This window comes from Schistocerca serialis, chromosome 5 (assembly GCF_023864345.2).
Source record: "Schistocerca serialis cubense isolate TAMUIC-IGC-003099 chromosome 5, iqSchSeri2.2, whole genome shotgun sequence".
Classification (NCBI taxonomy): domain Eukaryota; kingdom Metazoa; phylum Arthropoda; class Insecta; order Orthoptera; family Acrididae; genus Schistocerca; species Schistocerca serialis.
Window position 1 is genome coordinate 755,321,858 of NC_064642.1, and position 19,903 is coordinate 755,341,760.

The 19,903-nt window shown below is 41.7% G+C and overlaps 1 protein-coding gene across 1 annotated transcript in view; it reads left to right on the plus strand.

Annotated features, from left to right (window-relative positions):
• LOC126481225 (nibrin) overlaps nucleotides 1–18,658 on the plus strand; it is a 157,948-nt gene extending 139,290 nt beyond the window's left edge. The window contains exons 9-10 of the mRNA XM_050104831.1: nucleotides 8,588–8,746; nucleotides 18,373–18,658. Coding sequence (XP_049960788.1) covers nucleotides 8,588–8,746; nucleotides 18,373–18,558 — 345 coding nt within the window. The 3' untranslated portion in view covers nucleotides 18,559–18,658. The remainder of the gene's footprint in view (nucleotides 1–8,587; nucleotides 8,747–18,372) is intronic.
• Nucleotides 18,659–19,903: the final 1,245 nt, after the last annotated feature.

Genomic DNA, 19,903 nt, shown 5'->3' on the forward strand with positions numbered 1-19,903 from the left:
TCTGAACATCCCGGCACATAGGACCGTGGTTTTTTGTGGCTCATTACAGAATTATTGTGTTTTGTTTGGTATCTCACCCCAGTTACCTTTGTACCAGTATTGCACGGAAACTACAGCACAGCAGTCCAAATGTCAATGGTATAAGATGTGTGTCTTGTTTGGAAACAAACTCGTTCCATTCTCTCATGAAACTTACTGTTGACAATGGTAAAGCCCACTCTACTCTTTGCCCTCAAGCCTACATTCAGTACTGCTTGGTACAGTCTTGGATTTGAGAGTGTTAGCTATTCCTTCTCTACTGACAACAAAATCCCCCCCCCCCCCACACACACACACCTCCTTTTGTACTGGTGGGTCTGCCTCTCATGACATCTGGTAGTCAGAGCCACATTACATGAGGTGTTCCAGAAACTTTTGCTCAGATATTGCATTATGTCTGTCAACAGTACTGAATATTTTGCTTCTGTAAGGTAAATACTGGAAAGCAGCTGTGTCTCACGCTATTTCATAGGACTTGTTTGTGAACCCATGTTTACTGGACTGTTTTTGCTTCTGTTTTTGTACTTCCAGCCATGTCAGTTCCTGCCGTTAATTATAATGCATACCATATAACTCCAAGTTTAATGTCCCTTCCCAACAAGAAAACTGTTAATCCTTTGAGGTGACTATGCAGTAACGTCTCAAGACTGTCAGATCATGGAGTCTAGTGCTGAACTGATTCGATCTCAGGTCTTTGTTAGTTGATTCTGCTGGTCAGTCTCAATGTGGTTTTCAAACTCTTGCTGCACACACCGAGGTACTGATGGATTGAATAAATGTTTCAGCCTCAGTTATACTTTTTATTAATAGGACCATACGAAAAACACATCCAAGTTAGAATACTACCATGAATACAGTTTTCAGCTTTCAGACAAAACACACATAGGTACATTTGTACCAAAAAATGGTTACATTGGAATAATATTGCAAGTATTCAGTATTTTGTTTATGATGTGTAGCATTAATGCCGAGGAGAACGATGCTTTTCAGTCATGTTACTTGTAGCTGGACTAGCACTATTCAAAAAAGTTCATTTAGCCTGCCTTTTACAGATAATAAGTCTCTCCATTATAAAACTGAAATAAAATTTTAGTCCACTACTCACTTAGTTCATGTGTGACTGAAACTGACCAGGATGATCTTATTCTTGTTTTCACTAAGTAGAAAGAATAAGGTAATATTGTTCCAGATTTCTAATATCACTCAAATTACTAGCAGGCAGAACTTGTTTGATTATTTGGGAATGATACAAGTTTCTCATAGAACAAAAAAAGAAAATGCTGGTTTATTAGAAGTCTACAGAATATAACTTAACAATGATAATAAATTTCCATTGTGACAAAGAACACAAAAAAATTTGCCTGCTAAGACAGATGTATTTAAATCTCAGTGAAGTTATTAAGTAAGACTGTTTACAATGCAAAACTTTAACATGCTTCCTTATTTAATATCTTACATTCCCTTATATTTTTGCACAACTGTCTTAGTTGGGTAGCAAATAATGGTTTTGTTAATAAATCCGCAAGCTGGTATTCTGTATCTACTCTCGAAATGTTAATTTCATCAGCTGTAACTAATTCTTGAACAAAGAAGTATCTGAGACAAATATGTTTTGTCCATTGGTGAAATTCAGGATTCTGTGCTAGTCGAACAGCAGTTTCATTGTGCATTCGTAGGAAAGGTTTCGAATCCTTTAGCTGGCAAAGTTCAGTTAAAAGTCCGTTCATCCAAACCATGTCTCATGCTGCTTCACCAGCCGTTACAACTTCAGCTTCTGTATTAGAGATTGCAACTTAAGTTTGTCACTGACTCATCCAAATAACAGGTGCACCAAAGTACAGGCAGAGAACACCTAAGGTAGATCGTCCAGTCCCTAAATCACCTCTTTGATCAGCGTCACTATAACATTCAAGAGAATGCCTTTGTCTTCACCATTTTTGTAAATAAGTCCGTAGTCATACATGCCTCTCAAACAGCAAAAAATTCTTTTTACTCTTATTACATGCTGTTGTGACTCACCGATCGTTCAAAGTGCCGCCATGCAGTAACGCGCGTCCTCTACATGCAGCGCTATCTCCCAGCCATGCAGCAGCAGCATCACCTAAGCGGCCAGCCAGCCAGCAGCCGCTAGACTTGGACTCAGTTATGATTTGTCTGTTAAAGTGTACACACGTCTTACTCTGTTTACTTGATCTGTGACTTTCATGTATTGCGTCTTCCTTGAAATATATTTGTTCAACTTGAAGTTATTACAATTGGCGACAAGGTAGTGATTTTTCTTTTCCATCGTTGACCCACATGTTTCCATGGCTACTTTAGAGCAACTATTGCAAGGTCTCATAGAACAGCAAACGCTTCTCACAAATGCGATTCGTGATTTCGTCGTGGCATCAAATGCGGGGTGTCTGTCGTCGTTGTCTCTACCTACTTTTCCTCCTTACGATGAGACGGCGGAAGACTGGTCTGATTACGAAAAACGTCTTCGACAGCACTTCTTGGCATTTCATGTCGTGGACGAACAAACATGTAAGTCTCTGTTCCTTTCATAGATTTCACCTCAAATGTATTGGTTTTTGCCGCAATTGGCTCCTTCGAAAGATCTTGCATCTTTGTCCTTTGCTGAAATGTGCTCACTTCTGTCCGTCTATTTTCAAAAGCAAACGCATGTGGTAGCCTCTCGTGTTGCCTTTTATCGTTGTCAAAAACAACCGAATCAATCCTATCACGCTTGGGCTGCTGAACTTCATGGCCTCAGTAGACATTGTCAATTTGTTACTGCAGTTCACAAAGAATCCTACGCCGATTCCATGGTACGGGATGCTATTATCCGATCGGCGCCCGACAAAGAAGTTAGGCAACATGCCTGTCAGTTGGCAAATCTGACTCTAGATGAAGTCTTATCCATCGCTCAGTCTTTTGAAACTTCTCGCGCCGCTCGAGCGCAAATAGAGGCATGGGGCAACGTCGGGGAAATACAACATCTGTGCGATGTTGACGAAGTGTGTGGTGTGTCCCCGCTGGCTGACGTGGCCGCAGTATGCTCCAGAGTGCAGCCTCGGCCTAACCGTAAACAAACGTCTAAGAAACTGCAGCAAAACCCACGGCAACTTCCTTCATGTCTGCGGTGTTTTACGAAACATTCACGAGAAGATTGTCCACAACGTTGGGCCGTGTGTCACAAATGCGAAAAAAAGGTTCATGTGTCATCCGTTTGCAAATCTGACCACATACTTGATGTTCATGAACATGACGCTGATTCTGATTCTGTGTTGTCTGTCAATTGTACTTCTACCCTTTCAGGGAAGTTATTCCTCACTGTCCAAATACTTGGTCGAGATGTTGGCATGCAGGTGGATACTGGTTCTGCTGCCACTATCATCAATTCTCAGACATATCTTCAGTTGGGTTCTCCAATCCTGCCCCGTGTCACTAGGCAATTACGGACTTACAACAAACAGAAGATTTCTCTCTTGGGACAATTTGATGCTGAGGTATCTTACAAATCTGTTGTTCGAACTGTTCCCATATTTGTGGTTGACCATAGTAATGCGGAGAATCTTTTTGGTTTCAATGCCTTTCGCGTTTTTGGGTTCTCCATAGATGACTCTGTCAGTATCGTCTCTGATGCTATTCCTTATGCTCAATTGGATTCCTTGTCGACGACATTTTCTTCCCTTTTTTCTCCTGGGTTAGGCCGTGCAAACCACTTTGAAGTTCATATCACGCTCAAACCCATTGCTCGGCCAAAGTTTTTTCGGGCTCGGCCCATTCCTGTGGCCCTTCGTGATCAGGTCAAACGGGAGCTAGATCGTCTCACTGCTTCAGAGGTCTTGCTTCCTGTCACTTCCAGTGAGTGGTCCTCTCCTGTCGTTGTCGTTGCTAAGCCAAATGGTGATAGTCGTCTCTGTGGCGACTTCAAAGCCACTGTAAATCCTCAATGCCTTATTGACACTTACCCTATGCCTCGACCTGAAGAATTGTTCACTAAACTTGCTGGAGGCCAGTATTTTTCTAAACTTGACCTGTCAGAAGCTTATCATCAACTTCCTCTCGACGCTGCTTCCCGGCAGTTTCTGGTCCATAATACGCCTTTAGGCCTCTATCAATACCAGCGATTGCCATTCGGGGTTGCCAGCACCCCTGCTCTCTTTCAGCAATTCTTGGAACAATTATTGCTCACTGTCCCTGGGTGTATAAATTACCATGACAACATTGTTGTCACTGGCTCCACCACTGACGAACATCTTCAAGATCTCTGCAAGCTTTTTCATGTCTTACAGACTGCCGGTCTTAAGTGTAATCTTCAGAAATCAAAATTTTTTCAGGCATCTATCACGTACTTGGGGTTTCAACTCTCTCGGGATGGTATTTGTCCGCTTCAGCAAACTGTTGCTGCGATCGATGCCCTTCCTCACCCTACATCTGTTAAGGAACTGAGGCCTTCTTGGGGAAAATAGCATACTATCACAAGTTTTTACCATCTGTTGCTTCGGTGGCTCAGCCGTTGCATCACCTGTTGCATAAAAACGTGCCTTTTCACTGGTCCGTGTCATGCGATGTGGCTTTCCAAAAATTGGAGACTATGCTGAAACAGGCCCCGTGCCTGGCTACTTATCGACCAGGCCAACATCTTGTTCTTGCCACGGACGCCTCCAAAATGCTCACAGATGCCCAACAAAAGTATTCTCAAATTGAAAAAGAAGCTTTGGCCATTATTTATGCTCTTCATAAGTTTGGTGTTTTTCTCTATGGATCCAAATTTCATCTTGTTACGGATCACAAACCACTTGTTTCCTTGTTTTATCCATCAACGTCACTTCCCGACAAGGCGGCACACCGCCTCCAGCGTTGGGCTCTTTATTTGTCTCATTTCAATTATGAGATTCATTTCCGGCCGACAGCTCAACATGTGAATGCTGATGCACTGTCTAACCTTCCCATGGGTCCTGATCTAGCATTCGATAGGGACGAACTTTTGTATTTCCACCTGGATGTTGCCGAGCAACGGGTTGTGGACGGGTTCCCCATCACTGGGGACCGGCTGGCGGCTGCTACGGGTTCTGACCCTACCCTCTCCCAGGTTTTACACTGTATTCAGAAGGGTTGGCCTGATCGTCCGTCCGCTAAGACTTCTGATCCATTGCGCAACTACTACACTTTGCGTTACCGCCTCACGGCTAGGGATGGTGTTATCCTCCTTTCCACCAAAAATGCTTCGCCGTGTGTTGTGGTACCTGTGTCTTTGCATGCTTCGGTCTTGCGCCTCCTTCACCAAGGGCACTGGGGTGTCTCTCGCACAAATTCTCTGGCGCGCTGTCATGGGTACTGGCCCGGCATCGACTCTGAAATCGCACTGGTCGCTGCCTGCGGCCCTTGTGCATCACAGGCCACCGCCCCAAAGTCATCTTTGTCACCGTGGCCTTCGCCTGAGAAGCCCTGGGAGCATATTCATGCTGAATTTGTGGGACCTTTTTTAGGTACTTATTGGCTTTTCGTTATTGACGCCTACTCTAACTTTCCTTTCATTGTCCGTTGCACATCGCCTACCACCGCGGCAACCACCAATGCTCTAGCTCGCATTTTCTCTTTCGAAGGCCTTCCCTCTACTCTTGATACTGAAAATGGTCGCCAATTTGCCTCTTCCAATTTTGCGGATTTTTGTGCCCGTCACGGCATCATGCATGTCACGGCCCCTCCATTCCATCCACAGCCAAACGGTGAGGCTGAACGACTGGTCTGCACATTTAAGGCTCAGATGAGGAAACTCGTGACTTCTTCTGCTGATGATGCACTTCTCCAATTTCTGGACTCTTATCGTTTCACCCCCATGGGCGACCACAGCCCGGCTGAGCTCTTACATGGCCGACAACCCCGCACGCCACTTCATCTCCTGCGGCCTTCCACCTCACGGCCGCAGGTGCCTTCGCTTGGCCGGTTCACAGCCGACGACCTTGTATGGGTACGGGGATGTGGCAGGCAGCCTAAATGGAGTCCTGGCTGCATCTAATGACACCGTGGCCGACGCCTGTGTGAAATCCAGACGGACATGGGTGTTGCAGTGCATCATTCGGACCATCTTCAGCCCCATGTGCCGGCAATGCCTGTTCCGCATGCTGCTACACCACCTTCGGCTCTAGCTGATGCTCGAGATACTGGAATCTCTCATTACTCACAACGCAGTCCTCTCACCATCATATCGGTGCCAGCACAAGAACTGACACCACCAGGAGACGTGCCCATGCAGGAACCAGATGACCATCATCTGTCGGAGCAACTCTACTCCCCTCCTCCTACGGACGTGGACACATCGCCCATGTCTCCTGTTATAACAACCGGACTTGCCGCAACGGGCAGATTGGTGCACGGGGCCCCAACAGATTCGACCCCCACGTCTCCTGTCATCTCGACCCGTTATCATCGGGGACACTTCCGTCCATACAGGAAGCCTCCTCCTCGAGACTTTACGGCCAGTCAAACAACATCTATGGATGTTAGCAATCTACAGGCCACCTCCATCAAGACCTGTGCAAAAAATTCAAAGGGGGGAAAAGTGTTGTGACTCGCCAATCTTTCAAAGTGCCGCCGCGCAGCTACGCGCGTCCTCTACATGTGGCGCTGTCTGCCAGCCATGCAGCAGCAACGCCACCTAAGCGGCCAGCCAGCCAGCGGCCGCTAGACTTGGACTCAGTTATGATTTGACTGTTAAAGTGTACACACATCTTACTCTGTTTACTTGATCTGTGACTTTCATGTATTGCGTCTTCCTTGAAATATATTTGTTCAACTTGAAGTTATTACACATGCTCTGTTAGATTTTGAAGACATCTAGATACTACTGCAACAGCACATGATATGCCTAGTCTTGTCCCACACATTAGGTACATCAAGGACCCAACTGCTTGTCGATAAGGATATTCAGTGTTGATAGGGTTCTCTTCTATGGCATCATCCTTGATAATTGGAGTTGTTACAGCTCTACAGTCACTCATGCCAAAGCACTCAAAAACTTTCTTGGTGTAGTGAGTCTGACTGACTTGAATGGGCCCATCTTCTTTTCGATCATTTCCAAGTCTAAGAAATATGATGCTGGCTTTGATTTTACTCTGAATTGTCTTTCAAGATCTTCACTAAAGTATTTGAGTTCACAGTCATTATTTGTCACAGTCAGTCAATCATCAACAAAGAGTTTGAAGAAAATCTTGTCAGAAATTTTCTGACTCGTAAAGACGCAAGGATCAGCTGTACTTCTCTTAAATCCTAATTCCATCACATAATTAGTGGATCTCTCATTCCAGCAGCAGTGTGCCTGTTTCAGGCCATATAAGCTTTTCAATAATCAACATACTTTCCTAGAACTATCTTTATAACCTTCAGGTTATGTTGTAGAACCTCATCCCCCCTGTGTGGCTGGCAGGAAATATACCATGGACAAGTTGTGGACTTTAGTAGATGAAGGTTATTGTCTGTCACTTCCAGCCACTCTTCTTTTCTTCATCACATGACTCTTGGCCACATAAGACATGAAGTGAAGGAATTCTGCTATCTTGGTGGCAAAGTAACAAATTACAGATGGAGCAAGGTGGATATAAGTACAGACTAGCACAGGGAAGGAGGGCAGAGTCTGCTGTTATCAGGTATAGGTCTTACTTTGAGGAATAAATTTATGAGAATGTATGTCTGGAGTACAGCATTGTGAGGAAGAGAATCGTCAACTGTGGGGAAACAAGAAAAGGAGAGAATAAAAGCATTTAAAATGTGATTTTACATAAAAATGCTGAAATCTTGTATTTGTTCTTCTCTATAGTTTGTATTAATGTATTTTAAAGGTTAAGTTGAACTTTTCAAAACATGTAGAAGATATAGATATTGGAAACTGCTAGGGCATTATTTTCATTTTTCAGTCAAAGAAAGAACAACTGTTTTTGTATCTTAATGTTTCACTTTATTACGGTGTATGAGGGAGCGTATAAACTGAATAATGTGCCTTGTTCTAGGTGATGTATTTGTTGGTTGAATGTGTTGTTGTTGTTCATTTCAACAATGAGAAAGTGGTAAATTGCTACTCACCACATAGAAGAATTGGTGAGTGGCAGACAGGTCATTTGAATGAAAGAAGGCTGTTAGAAATTACGAGCTAGTGTACAGAGTTATTGTTCAGATTTTGAAAAAAAAACACACACACACACACACACACACACACACACACGGCCATTGTTCTCTCTGGGTGCCTTGAGATGACAGTGGCTGTGTGTGTGTGTGTGTGTGTGTGTGTGTGTGTGTGTGAGAGAGAGAGAGAGAGAGAGAGAGTGTGTGTGTGTGTGTGTGTGTGTGTGTGTGTGTGTGTGTGTGTGTGTGAGAGAGAGAGAGAGAGAGAGAGAGAGAGAGAGAGAGAGAGAGAGAGAGAGAGCTCAAGAAAGGATTTGTCCAAAAACTAGCAAAGTTTTTTGTCTTGTTCATGTGCCTGTTGATGACTCATTACCTCTGATATTTGGTAAGTGGTCACCTTTCTCCTAAATTGTTTATGTTTCTACTTCCTCATTTTTTTAAGGTCAAAGAAGAAGAAGATGATGATGATGGCCACATTACTATTGGTGTGAACAAGACAACTATCCTGCTGAAGGATTTGGTCATCCGAAAAAATGAATGTTCCTCTGTTAGCAGTGTTAAAGAGGATAACACAGTTGAAAACTTCAAAAAATTCAGAAAGGTATGTATTTTTGTGCTTCTTGTAGTTAATGTAGTGCTCACCCTTCACTTTATTCAACACCTAGCCTCACGTGTATTAATTAGCTTATTAGACAACAACTAATTTGATTTAGAATATATATGAACAAAAGCATATCATTTTCCAATAGATTTGCAAATGAGTAAGAAGGGAAGAATGAAGAATCAGCCTCAGCGGTCCTCAGAGTTCAGTTTTTTAAAACAGTGAAGTCATATTTAGAAGAGTCGCATTCAAATCCTTGCCGGTCCATATACTGATAGTTGTAGGAAACCCCCAATCATACTGTCATTGTTGGAACGGATTTTAATCATCCAACAGTCAGTTGGGAAAATTGCAGTTTTATTACTGGGGTGTGTGACAAGACATCCTGCAAAATATTACTAAATGATTTCTTTAAGAACTAACTAGAGGAAATTGTTTGATAGCTCACTCGTGATGGGTCTGATGGCAACAAACAGACCCGACCTATTTGAGGATATCCACATAGAAACTGGTATCAGTGACCTCGAGCCATTAGTAGTAACAATGATTACTAAAGTACAAAGTGCAACTAAAACAAGTAGAAGGGATTAGAGTTTCAGCAAACTAAAACAATAAGCAGTAGTGTCATAGCTTATGAATGCACTCAAAACATTTACTTCTGGAAAAGAGCGCTTAGAAGAACTGTGACTCAGGTTTAGGAGAATAGTTGACCATGCACTTGAAAGATATATACCTCTCAGAATACTTCATGATGGGATGGCCCTCCATGGTATACAATCACTATAGAGGAACTTCTAAAGAAACAGAGACTACTACCACAGAGGGTGTAAAACAAAGTATAGGGCAATAATTAGAGGGAGAGTGAAACATATTTGGCTGTCTAGAAGGCAGTGCATAAAAGCATCAATAATTACCATTAGAGAATATTATTGAAGGATCTCTCACGAAAGCCAAAGAAGTGCTGATCATATGTAAAGGCTGCTAGTGGTATCAAAGTTAGTGTCCAGACACTCATGGATGAGACACGGAATGAAACCGGAGGGTAACGCAACAATAGCAGAAACACTGAACTTGGGTTTCAAATTTTCCTGTACAAATGAAAATTTGGAGTTGTTGCTTCAGGTGAATTCTCACACCGCTCCAAAGATGATCGATATACAGTAGATATTACTGTCAATGGTGTTGAGAAACAGCTGGAATCACTAAAATTGAACAAAGCTTCAAAGCCCAATATATCCGTATCAGATTCTGAATCAGATCTGTGGCTGAGTTAGACCCTCATTTAACTACAGTCTACTGTGAATCCATCATACAAACGATTCTGCCCACGAGTTGGAAGACATAATGACCTCCTCCATACCGGCCAGTGTAGGTTCCGTAAACATTGATGATGTGGAACTCAATTCACACTTTTCTCACATGACGTTCTGATAGCCATGGATCAGGGCAGTCAGGTAAATGTAGTATTTCTCAATTTCCAGAAAGCATTTGACTTACAATTTGTACCACATCTGTGCTTTGAGGATTTCTTGGTAGGAAGTATGCACCGTGCTATCTTGGCTGGAGAGTTATCGACAGATCTACATGTACAGCTATATCTACATACATACTCCAGAATCCACCATGAAGTGCATGGCACAGGGTACCCTGTACTGCTAATGCTCATTTCCGTTCCTGTTCCACTCATAAATAGAGCGAGGGAAATGCGACTCTCTATGTGCCTCCGTATGAGTCCTAATTTCTCAAATATTATCTTCATGATCCCTACACAAAATTTATGTTGGTGTCAGTAGAATTGTTCTGCAGTCAGCTTCAAATGCTGGTTCTCTAAGTTTTCTCAGTAATGTTCCTCGAAAAGATCGTCACCTTCCCTCCAGGGATTCCCATTTGAGTTCCCGAAGCATCTCCCTAGCGCTTGCATGTTGTTCAAACCTACCTACCGGTAACAAATCTAGCAGCCTATCTTTCAACTCCTTCGATGTCTTCCTTTAATCTGATCTGGTACAGATTCCAAACACTTGAGCAGTACTGAGAATAGGTCACACTTGCATTCTGTATGCAGTCTCCTGCACAGATGAACCACACTTCCCAAAATTCTCCCATTACACCGAATTCCGCAGCTCATGGTCTCGCGGTTGCATTCTCGCTACCCGAGCACGGGGTCCCGGGTTCGATTCCCGGCAGGGTCAGGGATTTTCACCTGCCTCAAGATGACTGGGTGTTTGTGTTGTCCCCATCCCCATCATTTCATCATCATCATCCAGGAAAGTGGCGAAATTGGGCTGAGCAAAGGTTGGGAAATTGTACGGGTGCTGATAACCGCGCAGTTGAGTGCTCCACAAACCAATCATCATCATCATCATCATTACACCAAAGTTGACCATTTGCCTTCCCAACCACAATGTTCACATGCTCATTCCATTTCATATCACTTTGCAGCTTTATGCCCACATATTTAAATGATGTGTCTGTGCCATATAGGTCAATACTAATGCTGTATCCGAACATCAAGGGTTTGCTTTCCTTACTCACCTGCATCAACTTACATTTTTCTACTTTTAAAGCTAGCTGCTATTCATCATACGAACTAGAAATTTTCTCTGAGTCATCTTGTATCCTCCTACAGTCATTCATCTTCCACACTGTACCGTACACTACAGCATCATCAGCAAATAACTGCAGATTGCTGCCCACTCTGCCTGCCAGCTCATTTATGCATATCAAAAATAACAACAGTCCTAACGCACTCCTCTGGGGCAATCCTGATGATACCCTTGTCTCTGGTGAACAATTGCCATCAAGGACAACATGCTGGGTTCTATTACTTAGGAAGTCTTCAAGCCACTTACATATCTGTGTACCTATTTCATCTGTTTGTGCCTTTGTTAACAGTCTGCAATGGGGCACTGTGTCAAACATTTTCCAGAAATCCAGAAATATGGCATCTGCCTGTTGCCCTTCATCTGTTCGCAGTACATCATGTGAGAAAGGGCACACTGAGTTTCACACGAGTGATGCTTTTTAAAACTATGGTGATTGATGAACATAAGCCTCTCATTCTCAAGAAAAAATTGTTATATTCAAACTGAGAATATATTCAACCATTCTGCGGCAAACCAGTGTTATGGATATTGATCTATAATTTTGTGGGTCCATTCATTTAGTCTTCTTATGTACAGGAGTGACGTGTGCTTTTTTCCAGTCGCTTGAAACTTTGCACTGGGTGGGAGATTCGTGATAACTGCAAGCTAAGTAAGGGGTCAATGCCATAGAGTACGCTTTCTAATTCTGAATTGAGTTTCCATCCATACGTGGTGACTTATTTGTTTTCAACTCTTTCAATTGTTTCTCTACACCAGGGATGCTTATTGCTATGTTGTCCATATGGGAGTCTGTTTGATGGGCTAATGATGGTATGTTTGTATTTGTGTTAACTAAGTCTTAAGCAAGAAATTTAAAACTTCAGCTTTCTTTTTGCTAGCTTCAACTGTTGCACCAGGCTGGTCAACGAGTGATTGGATGGAAGCCTTAGCTTACATAGGACCAGAATTTTCCCGGATTCTCAGTCAGTCTTTTGCTAAGGTATGACGGTGGCAGTTGCTGTATGCTTCATGCATAGATCGTTTCAGACACATGAATCTCTATTACCCTGTGCCTGTTGTGTCGAAGTAATTCCAGGTGTGCCCAGAGAAGTACGTTGGGCCACTTGATGTTCATGTTGTATATTAACAACCTTGTGGAAAATATTAATACTAACCTCAGGCATTTTGAAGGTGATTCAGTTAGCTGTGATGAAGTACTGTCTGAAGAAAGCTGCATAAATTTTGAGTTAGATCTTGATAAGATTTCAAAGTGGTACAAAGATTAGCAACATGCTTTAAATGTTCAGAAATGTACAATTGTGCACTTCACAAAACAAAAAAATGTAGAATCCTATGACTGTAATATCAGTGGATCACAGCTGGAATCAATCAACTCGTACAAATACCCGGATGTAACTGTGTTGTAATGCAGGCGCGGCTCGTGGTTTCTATACTGGGGAAGGCTGCGGTATTTATCGATCGGAGCCAACATAGACCTAGGGTTACGCTACAGATTAGTCTGACATAAACAACTAAGAATTCAGGGGGAGGGGGGTGGGCATATCACTCTCTACTCATAATTTTACGTACTATATCTTCTATAATCAGGTATTAAATATCATTAGAAGCTAAATTCGAGTTAAAATCTTTGGTTAGTGTTTTTAAATGTCATCATTACATTTTCTGACACTTTGCAGCAAACCTTATGAAAAGACGTGTTTCGGAGAAATCTTTAATGCGATGAATATTAACTTTGCGGCCGCTTAATATTTTAGGTGTTTTCAGTTCTAAACTTAAGGCGTTTATTGTGGTTTACCTCCAAAGCTCGAAGTTTACAAGTTCGCATGACAATACTGTGATGTTTTGGTGACGTTACAGGTCTTGTGCAAGTAAAACTCACTAAAATCTTGCAAAATACACTCCGAAAAAGAAACTTGCTAATGTCACACTATATCAACAAAAGCAGTCAGCATCAGCAAGCAAGGAAAGCAAAGTAATGGGACAAATTTCGCGCGCTTTGTCCTCTAATCACTTATGAAACTCTCGCTAGATGGCAGTACTGTTATGTTACTGTAGTCTAGTGCACTCTGGCGGGATATTTGCAAACTTATAGTAAATGTGGATAAAATAGTCAATGGCAGAAACAAAACAACTATGTAAAACATTATCAAAACAATAATACTAAACGTCGATTAATGACGCATCGAAGCATAGTAGAGATGTGCAGAGACAGAGATTGGATAGCAAAGTTTCGGCCACTCTACATTCCTTTATTACATACATAGTGGAAAGTGAAAAATGTGTGGTGGTTGGTATGACACCCTTAGGCTGCAAGCTCTGAGCCTTCGAGTCGCCCATAAAGAGCAGTACTATGTAGAAGCCACACCCCCAAACCGCTACTACATGCAGCTTACGGACGTTCCAAGGCGCAGCCTAAACACTACTAACCGTTCGGAAAACATCTATCGATACAAACAGTTCCAAAAACGTTGACCATCGTTATTTTAAACGGAATGGGAATTATGTGAAATTCGCCCCGATAATTTTAATTATGTAATACGTTCTTGCGAAATTTACTTTAACATATATTTTGGGGCGGCTCCGCCTCAGAGCCTTTAATTACGAGCCGCGCCTGTTGTAATGTGAAATGGAATGATTGCATTGGGTCAGTCATAGGTAAAGCAGATAGCAGATTTCAGTTTGCTGGTAGGATACTAGTGAAATGCAATCAGTGTACAATAGCAAGTGCTTAAAATCACCTAAAAAGAAAGAAAAAACCTGGGCTGCTGAAACATGTCACTTCAAGGTCACTCCCCAAGTGCCGTAGAGTTGGTACTATAACTAACAAAGAAGTGAGGAATGGGAGGCACCGCGTCTTCTGAACCAGTAACAGCACCAAACAAAAGCCGGTTCCAGCGTTGACGCTACCATGTTGCCGGCTTCCATGTAAACATTGTATGTTAGTGCGCTGTTGTGTTGTGTTGTGCCAGCCGGTGTGGCCGTGCGGTTCTAGGCGCTTCAGTCTGGAACCGCGTGACCGCTACGGTCGCAGGTATGAATCCTGCCTTGGGCATGGATGTGTGTGATGTCCTTAGGTTAGTTAGGTTTAATTAGTTCTAAGTTCTAGGCGACTGATGTCCTCAGAAGTTAAGTCGCATAGTGCTCAGAGCCATTTGAACCATTTTTTGTTGTGTTGTGTTGTGTTGTGTTACCGCCTCGACTACAGTTTTTGTTTGTTAAACAATGTCACCAAAACGATGTCGTTCACCATGCGACAATCCATTGTGCTGCAGAGTGCCATTAAATAGTCAGGCTTTGGAATTGCTATGGAGGACACGTGAGTTTTACGAGCAAGAAAAAGAATTTGTTTCTGTTCATGGGCGTGCGTCGATTCCTGCCAATAAAGTTTTATAGTGTACCGTGAAAACTCTAGGACTCAGTGAAAGAACAGGTATAATGAAAGGGGTGCTACTTCAAGACTTACAAGACAGTGAAGTAAACAGTGTGGAAGAAAGCCCCTGTGGAAGAAACAGGGTATTTTTAAGTACTCTGGGCAAGGCAAAAAGGCAGCCTCGTCCTGTTACAGATATTGATTCTTTCCACTCTGATGTAATTCGTCGGCACATATACGGATACTATAAAAGGAAAGAATACCCCACAATAGCGAAATTGTTAATTTCTTTAAAAGATAGTGAACTTTTCTCAGGGGGGAAAGTGTCACTTAAGATGATATTAAAAAGTATGGGCTTCCATTTTAAAAAGTTAGATGGACGAAAACTGTTACTAGAAAAAGCTCATGTCTTTGCAGCTCATACCATTTTCTTACACAAAATTGTAGGAAAGGACGTACACTCAGTCATATGGTTAGATAAAACCTGGGTTAACACTGGAAACTCAGTTGAGAAATGCTGGACAGACGATACTCTGAATAGCAGCCATCATCAGCCAACAGGAAGAGGATTCTGATTAATTGTGGCCCATGCAGGATCTTCAAATTACTTTGTGCCTGAAGGACTTCTAGCTTTTCGATCGAAAAAAACCAGTGAATATCATGAGGACATGGACCACCCACGGTTACTACAGTGGTTTAAAAATTTGTTGCTCCAGTTTAGTGTTCCGACAGTTTTTGTGATGGACAATGCACTGTACTATTCCGTGATTTTAGATAAAACTCCCACCACTAGTGACCATAAAGAAACTATGGTGCAGTGGTTGCAGGCGAGAGGCATTGCTTCAGACATGAGCATGACAAAGCTGCTGTTATACTCGCTCCTGAAACAAAATAAGCCTGTGACGCCTAAATACGTTGTACATGAAATTGCAAGTGAACAGGGTCACTTGCTAATTAGGCTACTGCCTTATCACTGTCATTTTAATCCAATTGAATTGGTTTAGAGTGAAGTCAAGGCGTACATTAGAAGTAACAACAAGACTTTTACTATAGCAGAAGTGGAAAGACTGCTACGTGAAGTTCTTGCTACTGTAGACACTATCTCATGGAGGAAAAAAGTAGACCATGTTGCTAAACTAATAAGAGAAGCACATACTATAGATGGCATTATAAATGAAAACAAATATTAATGATTTCTCTTAATGATGATGATGACGAAGACAACGGTTTTGACACTAATTCCGATGACAGTGAAGGAGAACTGGATGGAATTGTGCCATTGATCGTAAATTGGCTAGTGTAAATGTATACAGAATTAATTTTTTTCTCTCTGCAATCGGATAGGCTATGCACGCTTTGCTTTATTTCTTTCTATGAGTGTGGATAGCGTGTTATTTGGTATGCTTAGATTACATTATTATACGATGTTTTACATGCAGCTATTACTGTAACAATTTGGAACAACTTTTTGTAGATATTGTCATTAACTTTGGGTGTTTTTATTTCCTGGTTTAATGTAAACGCTTAGTCTCCATCGTCATTCTCTCCATTATTAGAAAAACGTTCTTTGTTTCAACTACATATAAATGTTGATTGTAGCTTACCTTTACAAAACATACTTCGGAGTTGTGGGCGTGTGCGGTGGCAGCTATTGCAACCTCGTAATCGCAGTGTAGCCAACCACATGTGAGCTGTCAAGTGACATGTTTCACCGGCCCAGGTATAGGTGACCCATCCTAGAATATTGCTCAAGTGTTTAGGACCTGTACCAAATAGGACTAACAGGGGAAACTGAATGTAAACAGAGAAGGGTATTGTGAATGTTTATGGGCTTGTCTAACCAGTGGGAGTGTGTCACGGATATCCTGAAGAAACTGAACTGGCAAATGCTTGAAGATAGGCATGAACTATCCTGAGAAAGCCTATTTACAAAATTTTAAGAGACGGCTTTAAATGGTGACGCTAGTCTTATCCTATGACCCCCTATGTATTTCTCCTGTAGGAATTATGAAGACAAGATTGGATTGATTACAGTATACACAGAGGCATATTTGAATGAAACGGGAAGAGGCCCTAATAACTGGTACATTGGAAAGTACCCTCTTTCCTTCCACTTCTCAGTTGTTTTGCAGATGGTGGATGTAGATGTAGTTGCAGTATCAGTTCAAGGTCCAAATTAATGTCCTCCAGCCCGCATCTCGTGGTCGTGCGGTAGCGTTCTCGCTTCCCACGCCCGGGTTCCCGGGTTCGATTCCCGGCGGGGTCAGGGATTTTCTCTGCCTCGTGATGGCTGGGTGTTGTGTGCTGTCCTTAGGTTAGTTAGGTTTAATTAGTTCTAAGTTCTAGGCGACTGATGACCTCAGCAGTTGAGTCGCCTAGTGCTCAGAGCCATTTGAACCAATGTCCTCCAACAGAGGAGATGATTAAAATCTTAGTGATCAACTGCCAATGCAATCACAACTAAGTCCCAGACATTGAAGTAGTGGAGCCCATAATAATACGAGGTATAGCAGGCTGGCAAAAATACTTAATTGGTAGCAGCCAGATCTTTTATGTAAATCTGAAAATACATTGAATTCACCTGCTGGGAAATGTAGGTGATGTCTTGTCACAGTTGACAAAAAACCCAAATCCATTGAGATAGAAACTGAGACTGCATTGAAGTTCATTTGGACAGGACTCAGTACCAAGAGCAGGCATAAATGTGTATACCATCAGACTCGTCCTCAGGTGTAACCATAAACTTAAGCAGAAACCTCAGACTTTTGTTAGTGCATATGTTTCCCAATCATAGTTCATTAGAATGTGACTCTTCAGTTACAGCTTGCCAGCAGTAACAAACAGCCACCACTTATGATATTGAGCAGTTGCATCAGGATAATATTGTGGGATACACAAAAATGTGAAGTGCTCACCAAAGTACTTATCTGGCCTACTACTTTCTGATGCCTCCTCCATGATCTTTTTGATCGTTGTCCTCACTACATCTTGGGAACAGAGTAGTCTGCCTTTCCTTTTTGATCCTCCCCACTCTCTCCTATCCAAGGGAGGAACTAATAGCTCTAAAAGCTAAGATAATGTCATCACTTTTACTTTTACACGTCTGTCAGTGGTGCTAAACATTTTACTAACTGAAGGTAAGTGCGGACCAGTAATTCAGTCTCATATTTGTTACTTTTCTCAGGGGAATTTTCCTTTGATGGAATTTATTCAGCCAACATTAACAGTGTTTCTTTGATTACTGTAGAAAGATGACATGGCTCAATTTAGCAATTTTTGTGCGGAAAACTAGTGCTTGGAAAGATTTAATAGCTTTAAAAGAATAAGTTTGAGTCTTCATTTGAGTTCAGAAAGCAAATCTAGTGTTTGGCACATCTGTTGAAGTAGATCCTGTGGTAGGATGGTCATTTTGAGTTGCTACAGTGTAGGAAAAAATCAGTGCATTTATTGGTAGTACTTTTAGATTATTCAGCTCTGCTTCTGGATCACAGGAATGAATCATTCCTGCTTGACATAAATTTATGTGTGTTTTTTTATATTCTTTGTGCAGCTTACTTTATGAAATATTGTAATATAGAGAAAAACAGCAGATGCAAGATACTCAGTCCATTATAAAATGTATTAATTGTCTTCTCTGTTTTCCTTCTATTAAGGCTCGTCTACCATATCAGCGTTCTACACCTCACATTATTGGAGGAAAGGAGTTAATCTTATATCAAACAGCAACAAGTTCCTTCAGTAAAATACAAGAAAATGGTGCAGATAGTGATGAAGTTGATGATGAAGAGCATGACCAATGGGCATTCCAGCCTTCACAGAAATCAAAAAGAATTAGATAGACTTTGGGAAAGAGACAAGCTGAAAACTGTTATAATACTTTTTGTTTGCATAAAAAATGGCACTGCAATATAAGAAATAAAATTTTTTATACACATTGTATTTTATTGTTTTCAGTGTAAATATCAACAGCTCTCCATCCATATGTCCACTCGTGTTGATTTAGGTAGTTGACCATACAGAAGAAAAGGAAATTTTTGTTAAGTTCCTATGGGACCAAACTGCAGAGGTCATCTATCCCTAGGCTTACACACTACTTAATCGAACTTAAACTAACTTAAGCTAAGGACAACACACACACACACACACACACACACGTGTCCGAGGGAGGATTCGAACCTCCAACAGGAGCGCGAACCGAGGCAAGTCACCTCAGATCACGCAGCTACCCCACGCGGCCATACAGAAGAGGTGCTGGGTAGTAGACAGCATTTAAAAAGGCCAATAAAATTTTTTAGAAGCTGAACAATTCATAACAACTTTGATATATCAAAGATAATTTTTTTTATTTCAGTTTCTTTGGGATCCATTTTATAATGTGATAAACACCTAAAATCGAATATGGAATTGAGTAAATATATCTAACTAATTTAACTTCAAAATTACTTTGCTCCTGTTTGTTTGCTGGTTAGACAGCAACCGCTCTCTCACACGAGTGCACTCTCGAACAGCCCCCAGCCCCAGCATCCCCTACATTTCTCCAGAACCCAAACTGATATTTCTTGTGTTCATCATCTACCAGTGTTTCCATCCTTCTGTATGTAATTCATGTTAACATTTTGCAATCATGATTTATCAAATTGATGGTTTGGTAATACTCGCACCTCTCAGCAGCCACTTCCTTTGGAATCGTGATCAGTTCTCCATGGCTCTCAATAATTCTAAGGGAATGCCGTCTATTGCAGGTGCTTGGTTTTTTACTTAGGTCTTTCAGAATTCTGTTAAATTCTCCCCACAGTATTACATCTACCATCTCATCTTCTTCTTCTTCCTCTTCCCTTTCCATATTGTCTTCAAATTTTTTTTTCCTTTGTATAGTTCCTATAGAAATGCCTTCCCTCTTCAGCCCTCCCTTCTGTGCGTAGTATTGGCTTGCCATCTGAGCTCTTGACATTCATACAGCTTCTTCCCTTTTCTCCAAAGATTCCTTTAATTTTCCTGTAGGCAGAATCATAGTCATGCAAGCTTGCACAGCTGTGCATTTCTACACTTAATTGTTTAGATGTAAACTTTTGCCTGATTTGTTTGCTTCCTTTTCATATTTTCCTCTTTTATTAATTAAATTGAATATCTTGTATTTTATCCAACAGGGACTTGTATTTATGCCAATTTTATTCTCTGCTGCCT